This window comes from Doryrhamphus excisus, linkage group LG8 (assembly GCF_037039965.1).
Source record: "Doryrhamphus excisus strain RoL-2023G ecotype Guam linkage group LG8, RoL_Dexc_Guam_v1.1, whole genome shotgun sequence".
Taxonomy (NCBI): Eukaryota; Metazoa; Chordata; class Actinopteri; order Syngnathiformes; family Syngnathidae; genus Doryrhamphus; species Doryrhamphus excisus.
In genome coordinates, this window is record NC_136364.1 from 22,929,460 (window position 1) to 22,944,752 (window position 15,293).

General features: G+C 39.8%; 2 protein-coding genes across 2 annotated transcripts; one reads left to right on the plus strand and one right to left on the minus strand.

Annotated features, from left to right (window-relative positions):
• The first annotated feature begins 6,497 nt into the window (after nucleotides 1–6,497).
• mrps22 (mitochondrial ribosomal protein S22) lies at nucleotides 6,498–9,994 on the plus strand. The gene is made up of 8 exons (XM_058080722.2): nucleotides 6,498–6,651; nucleotides 6,935–7,089; nucleotides 7,175–7,339; nucleotides 7,973–8,116; nucleotides 8,294–8,377; nucleotides 8,787–8,932; nucleotides 9,159–9,267; nucleotides 9,710–9,994. The coding sequence occupies exons 1-8, from the start codon at nucleotides 6,525–6,527 to the stop codon at nucleotides 9,797–9,799; spliced, it is 1,020 nt and encodes a 339-aa protein (XP_057936705.2). The 5' UTR covers nucleotides 6,498–6,524; the 3' UTR covers nucleotides 9,800–9,994.
• A 2,583-nt stretch (nucleotides 9,995–12,577) lies between these two features.
• Nucleotides 12,578–14,368, minus strand: rbp2a (retinol binding protein 2a, cellular). The gene is made up of 4 exons (XM_058080552.2): nucleotides 14,194–14,368; nucleotides 13,005–13,183; nucleotides 12,804–12,905; nucleotides 12,578–12,682 (listed from the first exon to the last, which is right to left on the minus strand). Exons 1-4 carry the CDS (start codon nucleotides 14,264–14,266, stop codon nucleotides 12,626–12,628), a joined length of 411 nt encoding a protein of 136 aa, XP_057936535.2. The 5' UTR covers nucleotides 14,267–14,368; the 3' UTR covers nucleotides 12,578–12,625.
• Nucleotides 14,369–15,293: the final 925 nt, after the last annotated feature.

Here is a 15,293-nt window from a genome sequence, read left to right on the forward strand (position 1 = left end):
GCTATTTAAGTTGAAAGGAAATAACTTGAAGGTTACCGTTTAGGTCGCTAGCTCTCTAGTTTGCGAGTTAGCATGTGTCTCAAGACCCTGCAGTTGCGCAATATGTTGTAAATAAAAAGAGTATAAATGTGACTATAGTCGTGTTTTGTCATGTCTACAGGGCTCTAATAATGCTTTGTTCATTTTAATCTGAAAAAAATCATTTGTCTACCCACCAACTATATGTGCTTTCTTAAGTTTTTATTATTATTATTATATTTATTTATTACTGATTGATTGATTTTCTTTATTCTTGATTTGTTTATTTATTTTTCATCTTATTTTGTGCAGAAAAATAAAAAGTAAGATATTTGCCGGAGAGAAAACCCACGCATGCACGGGGAGAACATGCAAACTCCACACAGAGATGGCCGAGGGTGGAATCGAACCCTGGTCTCCTAGCTGTGCGGTCTGTGCGCTAACCACTCGACCGCCGTGCCGCCCCCATGGATAATATTCCTGTTGACAAATACACCGTCCAGCGGTTCCACTCCCCAAACCACACCTCCAACAAGCGTTAACTGTTAGCATCTTGCGTGCAACTCCGTTTCCCTCGCAGCATCAGCACCGCTGCATCTCTTCCTCGTGCGCAACCGTGACAGGCATGACCGTCATAAATCACCTTTTCTTCCGCTTGTCCCCGTATGGAGGCAGGATGTAAAGGGCTGCCGGTCGGAAGCTGGGGGGGGGGGCAAACTTAGAAGCCGGCTCAATCAACATACTAATTTGCTGCTAAAAACATGTGTGTGTGTGTGTGTGTGTGCGTGTGTGTGTGTGTGTGTGCAGATCAGACAACTGATCCCACTGCATTTCCTCCTCTAATGGCGTCATGATTGTAAAATGTCCTCACGCTACCTCCTTTTGTGTTTCTGGCAAAATGTTTACATCAGTTTATTATTCTTAATGAACCCAAATATCTTCATTCTCTTTTGTTTTGTATACATATATAGTACATATATACAAACTTTAAATTATTATTATTTATTCTAAATTATTTGTACAAATTACTGTTCACGCTGTACATTGTTCATATTTGATGTCATCTATTTACAACATTTTGTTGGCAATTTCACTGCTGTGTTATTGTGCAATAACGATAAAGAAAGTCTATCTATTTATCTATACATTTTATATACATATTACATTATATTTATTCTTATTTCATTTGCTCCTAATTTTGCATGCTTTTATCTTGTTTTAACATATTTATTTCTTCTTTTCCCTTGAAAGTTGCACAGGCAGTATGATGGCCGTTTGTTTGTTTTTTTCGTAGAGTGGTGCCTTGGTTTTCATTTTTAATTTGTCCCGGTAGTTTAGGCAAAAACCAAAATTGACAAAAACAAGACAAAGGAAATCCAATGAATGGGACATCACAACTTTCTTTGCCCCCATGGCGAGTTATTAGCGAATCATCCGATACAAACGTAGCATGCTTTGTTCGGGAACTCAATTCACTCAACTGTAACTCAAACAGACTTCTTTGCTACATGCAATATCAAACGCAAACCAAGGCAAGACCTTCAGCCTCCATAAGCTACTGCATCCATGCACCAAGTTCTTTGAATCAACAAATCCTCCATAAATAGACTTGCCATTGTAATCCAAAACTGTGGTACAGGAAGTCAACAAACTTCAAATGACACAACGTAAGCAAAGCATAAAAGATCTGCTTCTTCCTGCTCCTTTTCAGACATGAATTGGTCTGAATCGTGCAAATGTGTTGCTAAGCACGTCTGAAAGCCAGCATTCCATCTCATTCCTTTGGCTTGTATCTTTTCTTGCACCTATTAAATAGAAAAACACAACCTTCATATCAGTCACAGTCTCCCATGACACCCCAACCCCCCCCCCGGATGACTTTTGACCTTTGGAAACTAGCTTCTTTCAGTGCCACACTTCTCCTGTCACTTTATCTCCTGGTCAACGCCATCTTAAATGATAAAAATAACAAAAGTGAGAGGCGGGGAGGGGCGGCCTGGCTAGCTTGAAGCCATGTTGTTTGCCTTTCAACCTGACGGACCAAGGTGAGCATAAGGTCGGGTTAGAGTCTGCGCTGTGCATGTGTGTAATTATTAAATACATAAACAAGGGATCGTTTAATCATCAAGCAAGATGCAACATTTATATGACCTAATTTTTCTTCATTACAAACTCTTGCTCGCTGAATAAGATCTGTTAGCATTCAGGAAAGGCTGTTAGCTATGCAAGCTAGAGCATGTGTGGAATAATTGTATGAAATACTCACATAATGGAAAAAATAGCTTATCTTATATATAGTATATCTTTATATAAATAGTATTTAAGAATGCAAAGGTTGGTGGCAGAGGCTATCTAAATGCTCACCAAAATACAATAAGCAAGCAAATCCAAACAACAGCAAACTATAATGCAAAACTACTAAACTAAATAGCAGCCTGATTAACTACCACCAACAACTGCCTGATTAACTATCACCACCAACAGCCTGATTAACTATCACCAACAACTGCCTGATTAACTATCACCAACAACAGCTTGATTAACTATCACCAACAACAGCCTGATTAACCATCATCAACAACTGCCTGATTAACTATCACCACCAACAGCCTGATTAACTATCACCAACAACAGCCTGATTAACCATCACCAACAACTGCCTGATTAACTATCACCAACAACTGCCTGATTAACTATCACCAACAACAGCCTGATTAACTATCACCAACAACTGCCTGATTAACTATCACCAACAACTGCCTGATTAACTATCACCAACAACAGCCTGATTAACTATCACCAACAACTGCCTGATTAACTATCACCAACAACAGCTTGATTAACTACCACCAACAACAGCCTGATTAACTATCACCAACAACAGCCTGATTAACCATCACCAACAACTGCCTGATTAACTATCACTACCAACAGCCTGATTAACTATCACCAACAACAGCCTGATTAACTATCACCAACAACTGCCTGATTAACTATCACCAACAACAGCTTGATTAACTATCACCATCAACAGCCTGATTAACTGTCACCAACAACTGCCGATTAACTGCCACCAACAACAGCCTGATTAACTATCACCAACAACAGCCTGATTAACTATCACCAACAACTGCAGATTAACTATCACCAACAACAGCCTGATTAACTATCACCAACAACAGCCTGATTAACTATCACCAACAACAGCCTGATTAACTATCACCAACAACAGCTTGATTAACCATCACCAACAACAGCCTGATTAACTATCACCAACAACAGCTTGATTAACTATCACCAACAACAGCTTGATTAACTATCACCAACAACAGCCTGATTAACTATCACCAACAACAGCCTGATTAACTATCACCAACAACAGCCTGATTAACTATCACCAACAACAGCAGAACAGAAAACATAATTTGTGTGCATTGCAGTACTACGGTACTATTGTCGAGTCAGCCATATTGTACTGAGTAGCCTGCATATAGAAAAATATGCATGTACTCTACCAAGTTTTATTACATAAAAGACAAAGAAAAAGTAAAGCACACTTTTCTACGTGATCATTTGGATATTGAAAATATCATTTATGTTCTTGATGGCTTCACTTTGAGGATTTGGAGGCCAGATGTCATGTCAGTGTGCCCCCCCCCCTTCACCGGTCCACCCAAACTATCACCACCCCCCCCCCCCGCCACCCCAATTGTTCCTATCATTGAACCTTCTATAACCTTCAGTCTGTGCCGCTTCTTCTTTATTCCACCTCCTCCTCCTCCTCTATGGGGGGGGGGGGGGGGGGGGGAGACTGGCCTTGAGCATTCACTCCCAAGCCACAACTTTTCACATGCAGGTGCACATACCACACACACACACACACACACACACACACACACACACACAAAGATACATTCTCATCACTTGGATCATTTGGACTGATCATTTCAATTTAAGAGCAACATTTTTCTATAATTCTTATTGTAGTTTTGTCATAATGATAGAAAATAACATTATTATCAGTCACTGCAATTGTAAGTTATTATAATCATATTTAAGAAGCCGTGCAGGCATACATCCATCTGCTATCCTCCTTTACTGACTTCATCCTTTCATCATTTCATTCAAGTATTCTCAACTTATTTTTCATCATCTTTCTGTTAACTCCTTCATTACTTCACTTTTTCCACTATCTTCTGACATAATTCTGCATTGTCAAAAATTAGTTTCCCCTCTCTCCACACACACACACACACACACACACACACACACACACACACACCTTTCCGTTTCACCTCCCTCTGAACCTGTTCTCTCTGTTCAACATGAAGAAAGCCAAATAAACAAAGGAGGCGAGTCAATGCCCTCCTACCGCCGCCGCCGCCGCCGCCGCTCACTCGGCTGCCTGCCCACCTACCAAACCACCGGGGGCCCCTCCTCGAGCCCCCGCGCACCCATCTCATCTCTCTTCGACACTCACCTCTCACCTTCCTGCTGTTCTCACTAACACACACACACACTCACGCACACACACACACACACACTATGTATACAATAAAGAGAACCATAGTCAAAAATTATAACTATTTGTTTGCAGTCATTGTCTTTATTTTCTTATTGAAATAAACAAAAATTGATATCTAGCAAAAAAGACACATTTGCTCCTGTGTTAGTTATGAAGTATCAATTAATGTTGCTTTTTATAAATGGGAGAACAGATATCAATATCTGAAATACAATACAATATCTGAAATACAATACAATATCTGATATACAATACAATATCAGAATTACAATACAATATCTGAAATACAATACAATATCTGATATACAATACAATATCTGATATACAATACAATATCTGAAATACAATACAATATCTGAAATACAATACAATATCTGATATACAATACAATATCTGATATACAATACAATATCTGAATTACAATACAATATCTGAAATACAATACAATATCTGAAATACAATACAATATCTGAAATACAATACAATATCTGAAATACAATACAATATCTGAAATACAATACAATATCTGATATACAATACAATATCTGATATATCAATTTCAGCTTCTTGGTCTTTTTCTAAAATGCGGTCTCACTCTTACACCAGACATGATGGGACATACGCCTTCCAAAAATCGCAACTTTTGTCGTATTAAAATCAAAGTACATTCCCGAAGGAACGTCTTGGAACTCTTCCTGGCTGGCCGTTTTTGCCTGGTGTCTTTCTCATGGTGGAGTCGTAACTGAGGCCTGCAGTTCTTTGGATGTCGTTTGTTGTTTGGATGCTGCGCTCTATGGGTACCGTAATGTTGGTTGGTAGGTCGCTACTAGATGGGTTCACTACTGCTTTTATAACTTTCCCACTTGTACTCAAGTGTGATAAATGACAGTTACATTGTGTTTCAACAAGGGGGGCAATCACGTTTTCAAACAGGGCCATAGACAGACAGACAGACACATTGACTGACTGACTGACTGACTGACTGACTGACTGACTGACTGACTGACTGACTGACTAGATAGACAGCTCGATAGACCGGGGGGGTCACAAGGTTACTTGTACTTCTCTGTCAGCAATGTGCCAGCTGCATACATCTGGTTGTGTAGCGGCTGTGGGGCCTCCGACAGCTCAATCAACACATCCTTCCACGGATGTCTGAGCCTCTGCACCCACTATCACTAACTAGTCACTTCATTAACCAAATCACACCGCTGTTTTTCTTTTTGTTATTCATTTTATTTATTTTGTATCTGCTGTTACAGTAGAAAAAAGGTAGTTACACACTTTTGAACAAAGTCAAAGAACTCATAGGAACTCTTTTAGTAGTCTACAGTTAACATAATACAAGCTTTTTATTTGACCACGTGACAACATTGCCATCTAGTGGATAGCGCAGACAACTGCAACAAATAGCCACTGGCTTTTTTTTTTGTTTATTTAAAACTATTATTTAAAACAACAAATACTTGTTTTAGTAGAATGACCTTATATCACCGGATATTTGAAAAACAACGTGAAATATTTAGCCAAAGGACGCAAACTGAACTGTTTTAATTAACACTTCAAATTCACACCAATGTGCCGTTTGGATATATGAGCCGCCGTGGAGTAGTGGTTGGCATTCTGTACTTTTTTTTCTGTACTTTTCTGTACTTAAGCGCTAACGCCCTGGGTTCGAATCTCCTCTAGTCAGCATCATTGGGATTCGTCAGGAAGGGCATCCGGAAAATAATGTGATCAAGCCAAAACCAGTACGCGAATCAAAAAAGATCCGCTGTGGAAAAAGCCGATAGTCCCATTTAGAATAAATATTTTGAAATATTTTTTATATTTGAAATAAAAACATTTATTTTGACATTGGGAGTAACGGCTGCACGATGTTCTCCTGAACACAGGGTGGCAGTAATGTCACGTGGTCAGGGTTGTCAACCGGCTTTTAAAAATACGAAGAAGAAGGAGCAAACGAAGAAGAACAACAAACATGGCGGCTCACGGTACGGCACGGTGCTTGTTTCGAGGCTGCATTTGGGTGAAACATGTTCAGAGAAGCACAAACGTATTGGTCAAATGTAACAACAGGACTTTATGCAGCGGCGGTGGAGAAAATGGTACGTATTTGACGTGATGAATGAAAGTAAGTAATAACTCAAACGCTTTAATTATAACACTGACCTTGTGTGGTCATCCTCTATTTTTCCTGTAAAGTCTTACCTCTCCAAATTACTATAGATAGATAATACGGTGCCAATGGCTTGACCGTTTGGTAAATTCATTTAAAGTTTTGCACGATCATGATATTTGTGCTATGTTTTAGATTGTGTTGTATCTATTTTGTTTGACTGATGAAGTTAACCCATGCCGAATATAACAGTGCATATGTCTCTCTCTTAGTCCAAAACAACACAAAACCCCAGTTCACGGATCCAGTTGTGCAGGACATCCTCAGCAGGATAACAGGTCTGGACCTGCACAAAGTGTTCCGTCCCGTTAAGCAGGAGCTGAAGCCACCTACTTATAAACTTATGACAGATGAGCAATTACAGCAGGTACCTTCATCTACGTCACCATATTGTTTTGTTTCACGTGTAACCTAAACATTTGTTTGACACGTTACCTTCTGTGTGCTTCCAGGCAGTGAAGTCGGCGGAAGAGAGGGCAAAGAAGCTGCTGCAAATGCCACCAGTTTTACCAGAGAGAAAGCCAATCAGCGATGTGCTGTCTGTGGACAGACTCCTGGATGGCATGGACACAGCCAAATATGTCTTTACGGACATAACCTACAACATTCCACACAGAGTATGTACACGCACTTTCATTGAGTGCAGTATGCCTGCACTGATCTAATGCAATCACACGGTTCCATTGCTCTCCTATCAATAATGCAAAAAGTAGTCAGAACTTGCACTAGTCTAGAAGTGTAATGAAAGGGGATAACACAATAAATATATACACACACACACATTAAAGGGTATCTATTATGCTTTTCCTCCTTTTCTTACCTATACATGTAGTTAGAATGTTGTGTTCCCGTGTTAAACGACGCCAAAGTTACAGATAATGAGGTTTGTGCATTTGGAAGTGAGCCCTGAAAGAAGTTTGGGATGGTTCAAAATGCTCTGTTTCAAAAGGCGTGGTAAAACTGCCCCTTTGTGATGTCACAGAGGAGTGGACTTCCTTATATGGGCATGGCTGTAAGCCAGATATGCCTTTTGTGCATTTCAGCATAGTAGGTCCCTTTTAATATTTGTCTATCAGAGGATCGGTATCAGGCGGCCATCACAGTAAAAATGTATTACTGGATCACTACTATAAGTGTATGAATGTCATTTGTACGGAAATCATATGTAATTGGGTTCCCTCTATGTTAGGTTTGTCTCTTTCTTAGTTTTGATTACATGTAATAAATCAAAAGATTTTTTTCTCTGTTAGGAAAGGTTCATTGTTGTCAGGGAGACCGACGGGACTCTAAGGAAAGCAACCTGGGAGGAAAGAGATCGCCTCATTCAAGTGTACTTCCCAAAAAATGGACGCAAAATTACCACACCTCTCCTCTTTAAGGAGGAGAACCTAAAGGTAAGTTTTGGCAAAGTCAAATATTGTAACATAGTGACTAAACTGTTTCAGATTCCCTTATTTTCCCCTCTCTAGTCTTTATGGGAGTTATAGCAAATGGCTTAACAATATCAACTACACCCTCAAGGAATATATACATATATATTTTAAATGTAACCTACTTGTACTTTTATTTAGATGGTATTCTCTCAGGACCGACACGGGGAAGTGTTGGACCTGTGCCTGGTCCAATTTGAACCTGACTCATCACAGTACATCAAGGTAAGCTATACCTTTAGACCAGGGGTCTCAAAATGCATCAAGTGTTGCATTAAAAGGGTTCCAAATAGGCACCAGTAATCATTACATCCTTAGTAATAGTAGTAGTTGTCCTAACTGTGTTTGTTTTCATTTTCATGTCATTTTTGTTCTTGCCACATGATTATAATTGTAATGTTATGTCAAGTGATTGTGTGACAAGCTCACGGCCTCACTCACTGCGAGTTCAGCTTTGCTATTGCTTGCCCAATTAAAGTGCCTCTAACTGTATCTATTGTGACTTAATATCACAGGCCACACTAACATTAAACTTGACTTGTAGACCCTCAGTACTGGCATCTTTCGGTTTCTTCATCTCTTGCAGAATATGAAAGCAAAGGATAGGAAATGTATTTACTGTTGTGTGCATCAGGTGCATGCTGCCACCTATGAGGATCTGGATAAACATGCGAAATATGAGCTGCTTCGCTCCACCAGGCACTTTGGAGGCATGGCCTGGTACCTGGTCAATGCACGCAGGATCGATGGCCTCATTGTGGACATGCTGAAAAAGGAGTTGTGAGTATGAGAGTGTTTACGGTCTTGATTCAGTATATTTTGACATCCCATTGATACGTTAAAGTCTTTGTTTGGTACAGTACAAATGTCATGAAAACATTACATTATTGAAAACATTGCTTGAATATTGCCTGAAACCATAATTTATGTTCTGCAGATTTCTGTGTTTAAAAACAAGCCAATATAAATCCCCGTAAGGTAAAAGAAACATGTTTTTGTGTTTCAGGGTGCAGGATGCAGTGAGCCTTGTATCGCTCTTCCACCTCGTACACCCTCACAGCGAGTCGGCCCAGGAAGCTTCCAGGCAGCGGGCCACGGGTACCGACCTTCTCATGGTGAGAAAGAAGCAACCGTGGATATTAAATGTTGACCTTGTGAATGACAGAGCTGTCCGGGGTTGATAAAAGTCGTTCCCAGGTGTTAATGCTGGCAGCCTTGCTGTTAAGAGCAGAAGTCAAGGTTGTGTTGATTCCCGTCAGGACTGCAGGGTCCAGGTTTAGATCACATCATATCGCAGCCGTAGTCACCACTCTTTGGCCCTGATGCATTGGTGACACTGAAAGTCACAGCAATGTATTTTGGGGCAGGCTGGAACCAACAAATAAATGTAGTTGTTTAAAAACAAATAATAATAATAATCCAGCGTCCTGGAACAGATTAGGGTCGGCCTCAGAGGGCCTGTTGTATTTATCTAGGCTCATACAGTATGTGCTCCATCCTAAGGCAATAGATGTGACATTTATTTCACCTTGGTTTGCTTGACATCCGTCTGTGCAGATCTACTCCCAGAACGAGTCCCAGAGGTCAGGCTACATCGAGCTGGCCCTGCAGGCATATCAGACTGTGGGCAAGAGCGCTTCTGCTTGACTAGCCTACTCCCACTCGGCGTTCTGCAAATCCACAAAGAAAGATAATCAAAACCTGAAGAACGGGCAGGCAACGTTGCTTCCATAGATCCTGTGCTGTTGCTGAGTTGTGTAAAGGAGATATATTGGATCGTGTTTGAACTTTGCATCCTAACCTCGTGGATAGAAATGAATAAAACTGTCTTTTTAAATGTTATGGGATAACGGTGTTTTACCTATCATTGCATAATATGTCTTTGCATGTCAAGACAAACCTGCAAGGAGATCTTGAAGCCTGCATATGCGTCTTGATAATTACGTCAGATGGTTCTGATGCCCCATATTTTTATTATTTTATCACACAACAAACAGTTGAATGCATACCCATGCTATCTACACAGAGTACAGTCTATAGTACTCACACTCAAATAAAATATATTTATTTATACATGTATTCATTTTCTATATATGCTTCTGTTCAGGGCCATGGGGGCTCTTGGGTCTATCCCACTTAGTAATTCAAATACTATATATCATTTGTTGATTGAAAATGGTTTGACCATAAATGATTGTTTGGCATTATTGCACGACAATTTTCGGGCTGATATCAGGGAATTATGAAATTATGACGCCCTAGAATTGGGGGTTCTCCGATCAGACGGTCGATTGGCCGATTTCACGATCACGAGTTCGGCTTTCATATCCGATACCCACGTCCAGCACTACAGTCCATCTCGACCTAACGTCTTTACAATGTTGTCCTCAAAGCCAATCATGTCTGCCGTGTGCTAGTTAAATAGCAACGCCTGCCACGGCCACCATCTTCATACATTTGAACACCAAACTGGAGTATGTTGAGTTTTCGACGCGGATGGTGTGATCGTCATTCAGACACCAGCTAACACATCCATGTGGCTAACACTCGTGTTTGTGACAGTCGGAGGGCTAAGCTAATAACCCGACAAATAACTGCATTCATTGGACAGCATTGGAGTACTTTCTCACGTACCTGGAAGTGTACTATCAACAATGTACTACGACATCCAAAGTCTCCTTAAAGAAGGCGTGCCATTCTGGAAGTTTCACCAGTGTTTTCTTCAGAACGTAAGTCGAATATTTTTTTGTCATATTATGGATCATTTTTCCATATAGCAGGGGTGCAACAAAGAAATTGAAAAAAAAAATCACGTTGCCCCACCTCTACAGATTGTGTTAATTATTAGTAGTGTTGTGCGTGTAGACAAATCAAGCGCTCCTTTCACCTGCCGATCGTAACTCACTAGTAAACAAACATTCACATTAAGAGGAAGGACGTACCAAATGCTCCACCATGATGGGGGAGACCGCCATCGAGCAGACAAAAACACGATCAGCCACCTGATGAAACGTGAGAAAGATTTACCGGAGATCTCCGTGACGTCACACCGGCTGCTAGTAGTTTAGTTTAGAAGCTAGTAGTTTAGTTTAGTAGCTAGTAGTTTAGTTTAGTAGCTAGTAGTTTAGTTTAGTTTAGTAGCTAGTAGCTTAGTTTAGTAGCTAGTAGTTTAGTTTAGTTTAGTAGCTAGTAGTTTAGTTTAGTTTAGTAGCTAGTAGCTTAGTTTAGTAGCTAGTAGTTTAGTAGCTAGTAGTTTAGTAGCTAGTAGTTTAGTTTAGTAGCTAGTACTTTAGTTTAGTTTAGTAGCTAGTAGCTTAGTTTAGTAGCTAGTAGTTTAGTAGCTAGTAGTTTAGTTTAGTAGCTAGTAGTTTTGTTTAGTTTAGTAGCTAGTAGCTTAGTTTAGTAGCTAGTAGTTTAGTAGCTAGTAGTTTAGTTTAGTAGCTAGTAGTTTAGTAGCTAGTAGTTTAGTTTAGTTTAGTAGCTAGTAGCTTAGTTTAGTAGCTAGTAGTTTAGTAGCTAGTAGTTTAGTTTAGTAGCTAGTAGTTTAGTTTAGTTTAGTAGCTAGTAGCTTAGTTTAGTAGCTAGTAGTTTAGTAGCTAGTAGTTTAGTTTAGTAGCTAGTAGTTTTGTTTAGTTTAGTAGCTAGTAGCTTAGTTTAGTAGCTAGTAGTTTAGTAGCTAGTAGTTTAGTTTAGTAGCTAGTAGTTTAGTAGCTAGTAGTTTAGTTTAGTTTAGTAGCTAGTAGCTTAGTTTAGTAGCTAGTAGTTTAGTAGCTAGTAGTTTAGTTTAGTAGCTAGTAGTTTAGTTTAGTTTAGTAGCTAGTAGCTTAGTTTAGTAGCTAGTAGTTTAGTAGCTAGTAGTTTAGTTTAGTAGCTAGTAGTTTTGTTTAGTTTAGTAGCTAGTAGCTTAGTTTAGTAGCTAGTAGTTTAGTAGCTAGTAGTTTAGTTTAGTAGCTAGTAGTTTAGTTTAGTAGCTAGTAGTTTAGTAGCTAGTAGTTTAGTTTAGTTTAGTAGCTAGTAGCTTAGTTTAGTAGCTAGTAGTTTAGTTTAGTTTAGTAGCTAGTAGTTTAGTAGCTAGTAGTTTAGTTTAGTAGCTAGTAGTTTAGTAGCTAGTAGTTTAGTTTAGTAGCTAGTAGTTTAGTAGCTAGTAGTTTAGTTTAGTAGCTAGTAGTTTCCGCATACAGTGAACTTTGCCGGGCCACAGCAAAGTGTCTCCCTCCACTACTGTGGTTCTCCAGATAGTAGTGTTGTAGTAGTAGTAATGTAGTAGTGATGTAGTAATGTCATGATATTTGATTAGGACACATCAACAGGTACACTTGGTTCAATCCAGATATTTTTCAAGTGGTTCTTACCTGCAGGTGTGTACAAACTAGAGTTAAATCTAGAAAGTTATCAGTCTCTAAAACAAAAACACATTCATACACATTTAAAAATGTTTTTATTCGTCTTCTACTTTACAAATCGGTTTTATTATTACGACTGAACCTTCTTAAATACTTGGTGGCAGACTTTGTCCAGCACGTGGAATTCCTGAATGACAGGAAACAGACCTTTAGACCAACACATTTATCATAGATATCATAGATCTTTTATCTATCTACGCCTGTAACTGTGTGAGGAAAGATGCTAAAACATATTCCTCCATCCATACCAGATGTAGCAGATCCCCCTCAATCCAATGTTTCCACCCACGGTTTTCCTTTTCTCCCTTCTGAACACACACCAGTTTGTCCCCGTCCCAGGTGACTAGAGTCTGTCATGGTGACGTAAAACAAACATTTATCATTGCAATAGCTTTACTATATACTAGCTACTGTATGCAATAATGACTATATAGTCAGACGTATCCCACCATGACTTTTCGGTTGTCAAGGCCCTTTGTCTGCTCCTCGAACTCCACCCCCACGGTGAAGTTGACCTCGTAGTTTCTGAAGGTGCTCAGGGTCTTTGTTTCAAACTTGTCGCCATTTTGGACCAATACTTTTGTCTGGTGCAGATGGGAGGCGATTTTTCTGGTGGCAAAGTCGATGTCTGCGAACACAGATGGGCGAACGTTAAGTGAACGTTAAGTACCTTCAGTACGGTATCAATGCGATTCGCTTTCTACTGGCTATTTGACAGCTTAATATCCTGTCAATTGCAGAATTTGGCCTATTGTAGGAAATCTCAATATACCCTCTTAACATTTATTTGCATAATACTTTCAATATTTGGCCAATTGAAATAAATATAGTGGCTTTCTCTTTAAATTGTGCATTTGTTTTAATTGTCTTTCTGCAATGTGGTGTGGTCTGCAAATGGACCCCAGGCCTCTTCTCTATATGGACATCTTATCAGTGATGCAAAGGAGTGGAAAATGTACAGAAACCTTGCAGACCATAGCATAACCATAATAATAAGCAGTTTATGCTGTAATAAGAAGACATGCATGCAATTAATAATGCAATTTACTACTTCATTTGACTGTTTTCACCAATTCAGTCAATTAAATACATCTACTCAGCTGGCCATGTTTATGCTGCAACTGCAACATATTTGTCAGAACATTGATCAAACCTAATATTTTCCACATGCTCAGTTTATTAACAAAGATTCATAATCATTATTATATATTGCCATGGAACGAATCCAGCTTCTGGAAGCTTTCCAGCCCAATTCAATAAAATCGAGGTGGACAGCTTAATGCAGATCATCTAATGACAAGTTTAGGGCCTAATCAATAATACACCTAAAGAAGCCGGCCCCTGGACGGATCGGAGTCAGAGTGGGAATCCTCATGGATGATTGAGAAATAGGAAGCAGTGGATCAATAGTTGTTTGGCGCGGTCAGAGGCATCAGCACTTCAGCAAGGAGATTCACTTGACTTGAAAGCAGCTCAATGAGGATAAAAGACCATAAAATCCTTTCACTCGCTAGCATACTCCAACTCTTTCACTCCACATTCCCTAAATGTCCAAATGTTCATTCCCGATTGATGCATTTTTATTGAGTGCAGCCTTCGTTCCAGAAAACAGGAAGAGGCAATTTCTACCCAGCTTACCGAGAGCTTTCATGACCTCTTCAAAGTTGTCATTGCTCACCATCTCCCAGCGTCCATTGTAGTCGACAGGCATGTTGGCTAGTGCGTGTATATCGAGGTAGTAGTTAGTCCTTAGGTTTGCTGTCGCACCGAGAACAAAGTCTCGAGCCCCAACGTTTTTTATAGACAACGAGCGAGTGTGTGGACCAAAGGACAGGGTCCGCCTGATAACTGCCTTTAGTCAGTGCAGATACAACGAGATATGAAGGTCAGGCACTTTGTGGACACACGGCTTTGCTGCAGACGGGGTGTGCGTGTGCATGTAAATCAGGAGAAGTGTTTGTGAGACTTCGATGTAAATGTGCTGAAATTCCCAATGCGCCTTCTGATTCACAGACCACTTCACTTACATTCGTCCTAAGGTGCCTTACGTACGGAAACATGATTTTGCCCTCAGACTGTAAACAAACACACCAATGTAGCAAAAAAACACAAAACAAGAAGCAAGGCTGCAGTGTAGAAGCGAAGAAGCTGTTTATTTCTCGTCTCTTTTGTCTGTTAAAGCCACACGTGATTGGTTAAATGTGTGGTGCTGTAGTGACTCTAAGAAGGGGGAGGAAAATGAGCAGCAGGAAACAAAAACAAGACAATTTTCAGTAAAAACTAGCAAAAAAAAAACCCAAAATGTTACCCAAATGCTGCTTTTTCTTTTGGCTTTGCACATTTTAATTTATATTTGGTTGTGTCATGTTTTGTTGACATAGTGTTATTATAAATAAGTACTATATACTAATATACTATAAATTGCAGAAAATGTACAAATAACCACAATCAGATTGGACCTCTTTTGTCTAATTAAGATCGGTATTTATATTTCATTCATTCATTCATTTTCTACCGCTTATCCTCATGAGGGTCGCGAGGGGTGCTGGAGCCTATCCCAGCTGTCTTGGGTCAAGAGGCGGGGTACACCCTGGACTGGTGGCCAGCCAATCACAGGGCACATATAGACAAACAACCATTCACACTCACATTCATGCCTATGGACAATTTGGAGTGGCTAATTAACCTAGCATGTTTTTGGAATGGGGGAGGAAAATGAGCAGCAGGAAACAAAAACA

What these genes read in the sequence shown, in the direction of transcription:
- mrps22 (XM_058080722.2), top strand. Translation starts at nt 6,525, where the DNA reads ATGGCGGCTCACGGTACGGCACGGTGCTTGTTTCGAGGCTGCATTTGG. An exon ending in GACATGCTGAAAAAGGAGTT is followed by an intron (nt 8,933 to 9,158) that starts GTGAGTATGAGA and finishes TTTGTGTTTCAG; the next exon opens with GGTGCAGGATGCAGTGAGCC. An exon ending in CGGGTACCGACCTTCTCATG is followed by an intron (nt 9,268 to 9,709) that starts GTGAGAAAGAAG and finishes CCGTCTGTGCAG; the next exon opens with ATCTACTCCCAGAACGAGTC.
- rbp2a (XM_058080552.2), bottom strand. Translation starts at nt 14,266, where the DNA reads ATGCCTGTCGACTACAATGGACGCTGGGAGATGGTGAGCAATGACAAC. An exon ending in AGAGGTCATGAAAGCTCTCG is followed by an intron (nt 13,184 to 14,193) that starts GTAAGCTGGGTA and finishes CTGTGTTCGCAG; the next exon opens with ACATCGACTTTGCCACCAGA. An exon ending in TTGACAACCGAAAAGTCATG is followed by an intron (nt 12,906 to 13,004) that starts GTGGGATACGTC and finishes TCACCATGACAG; the next exon opens with ACTCTAGTCACCTGGGACGG.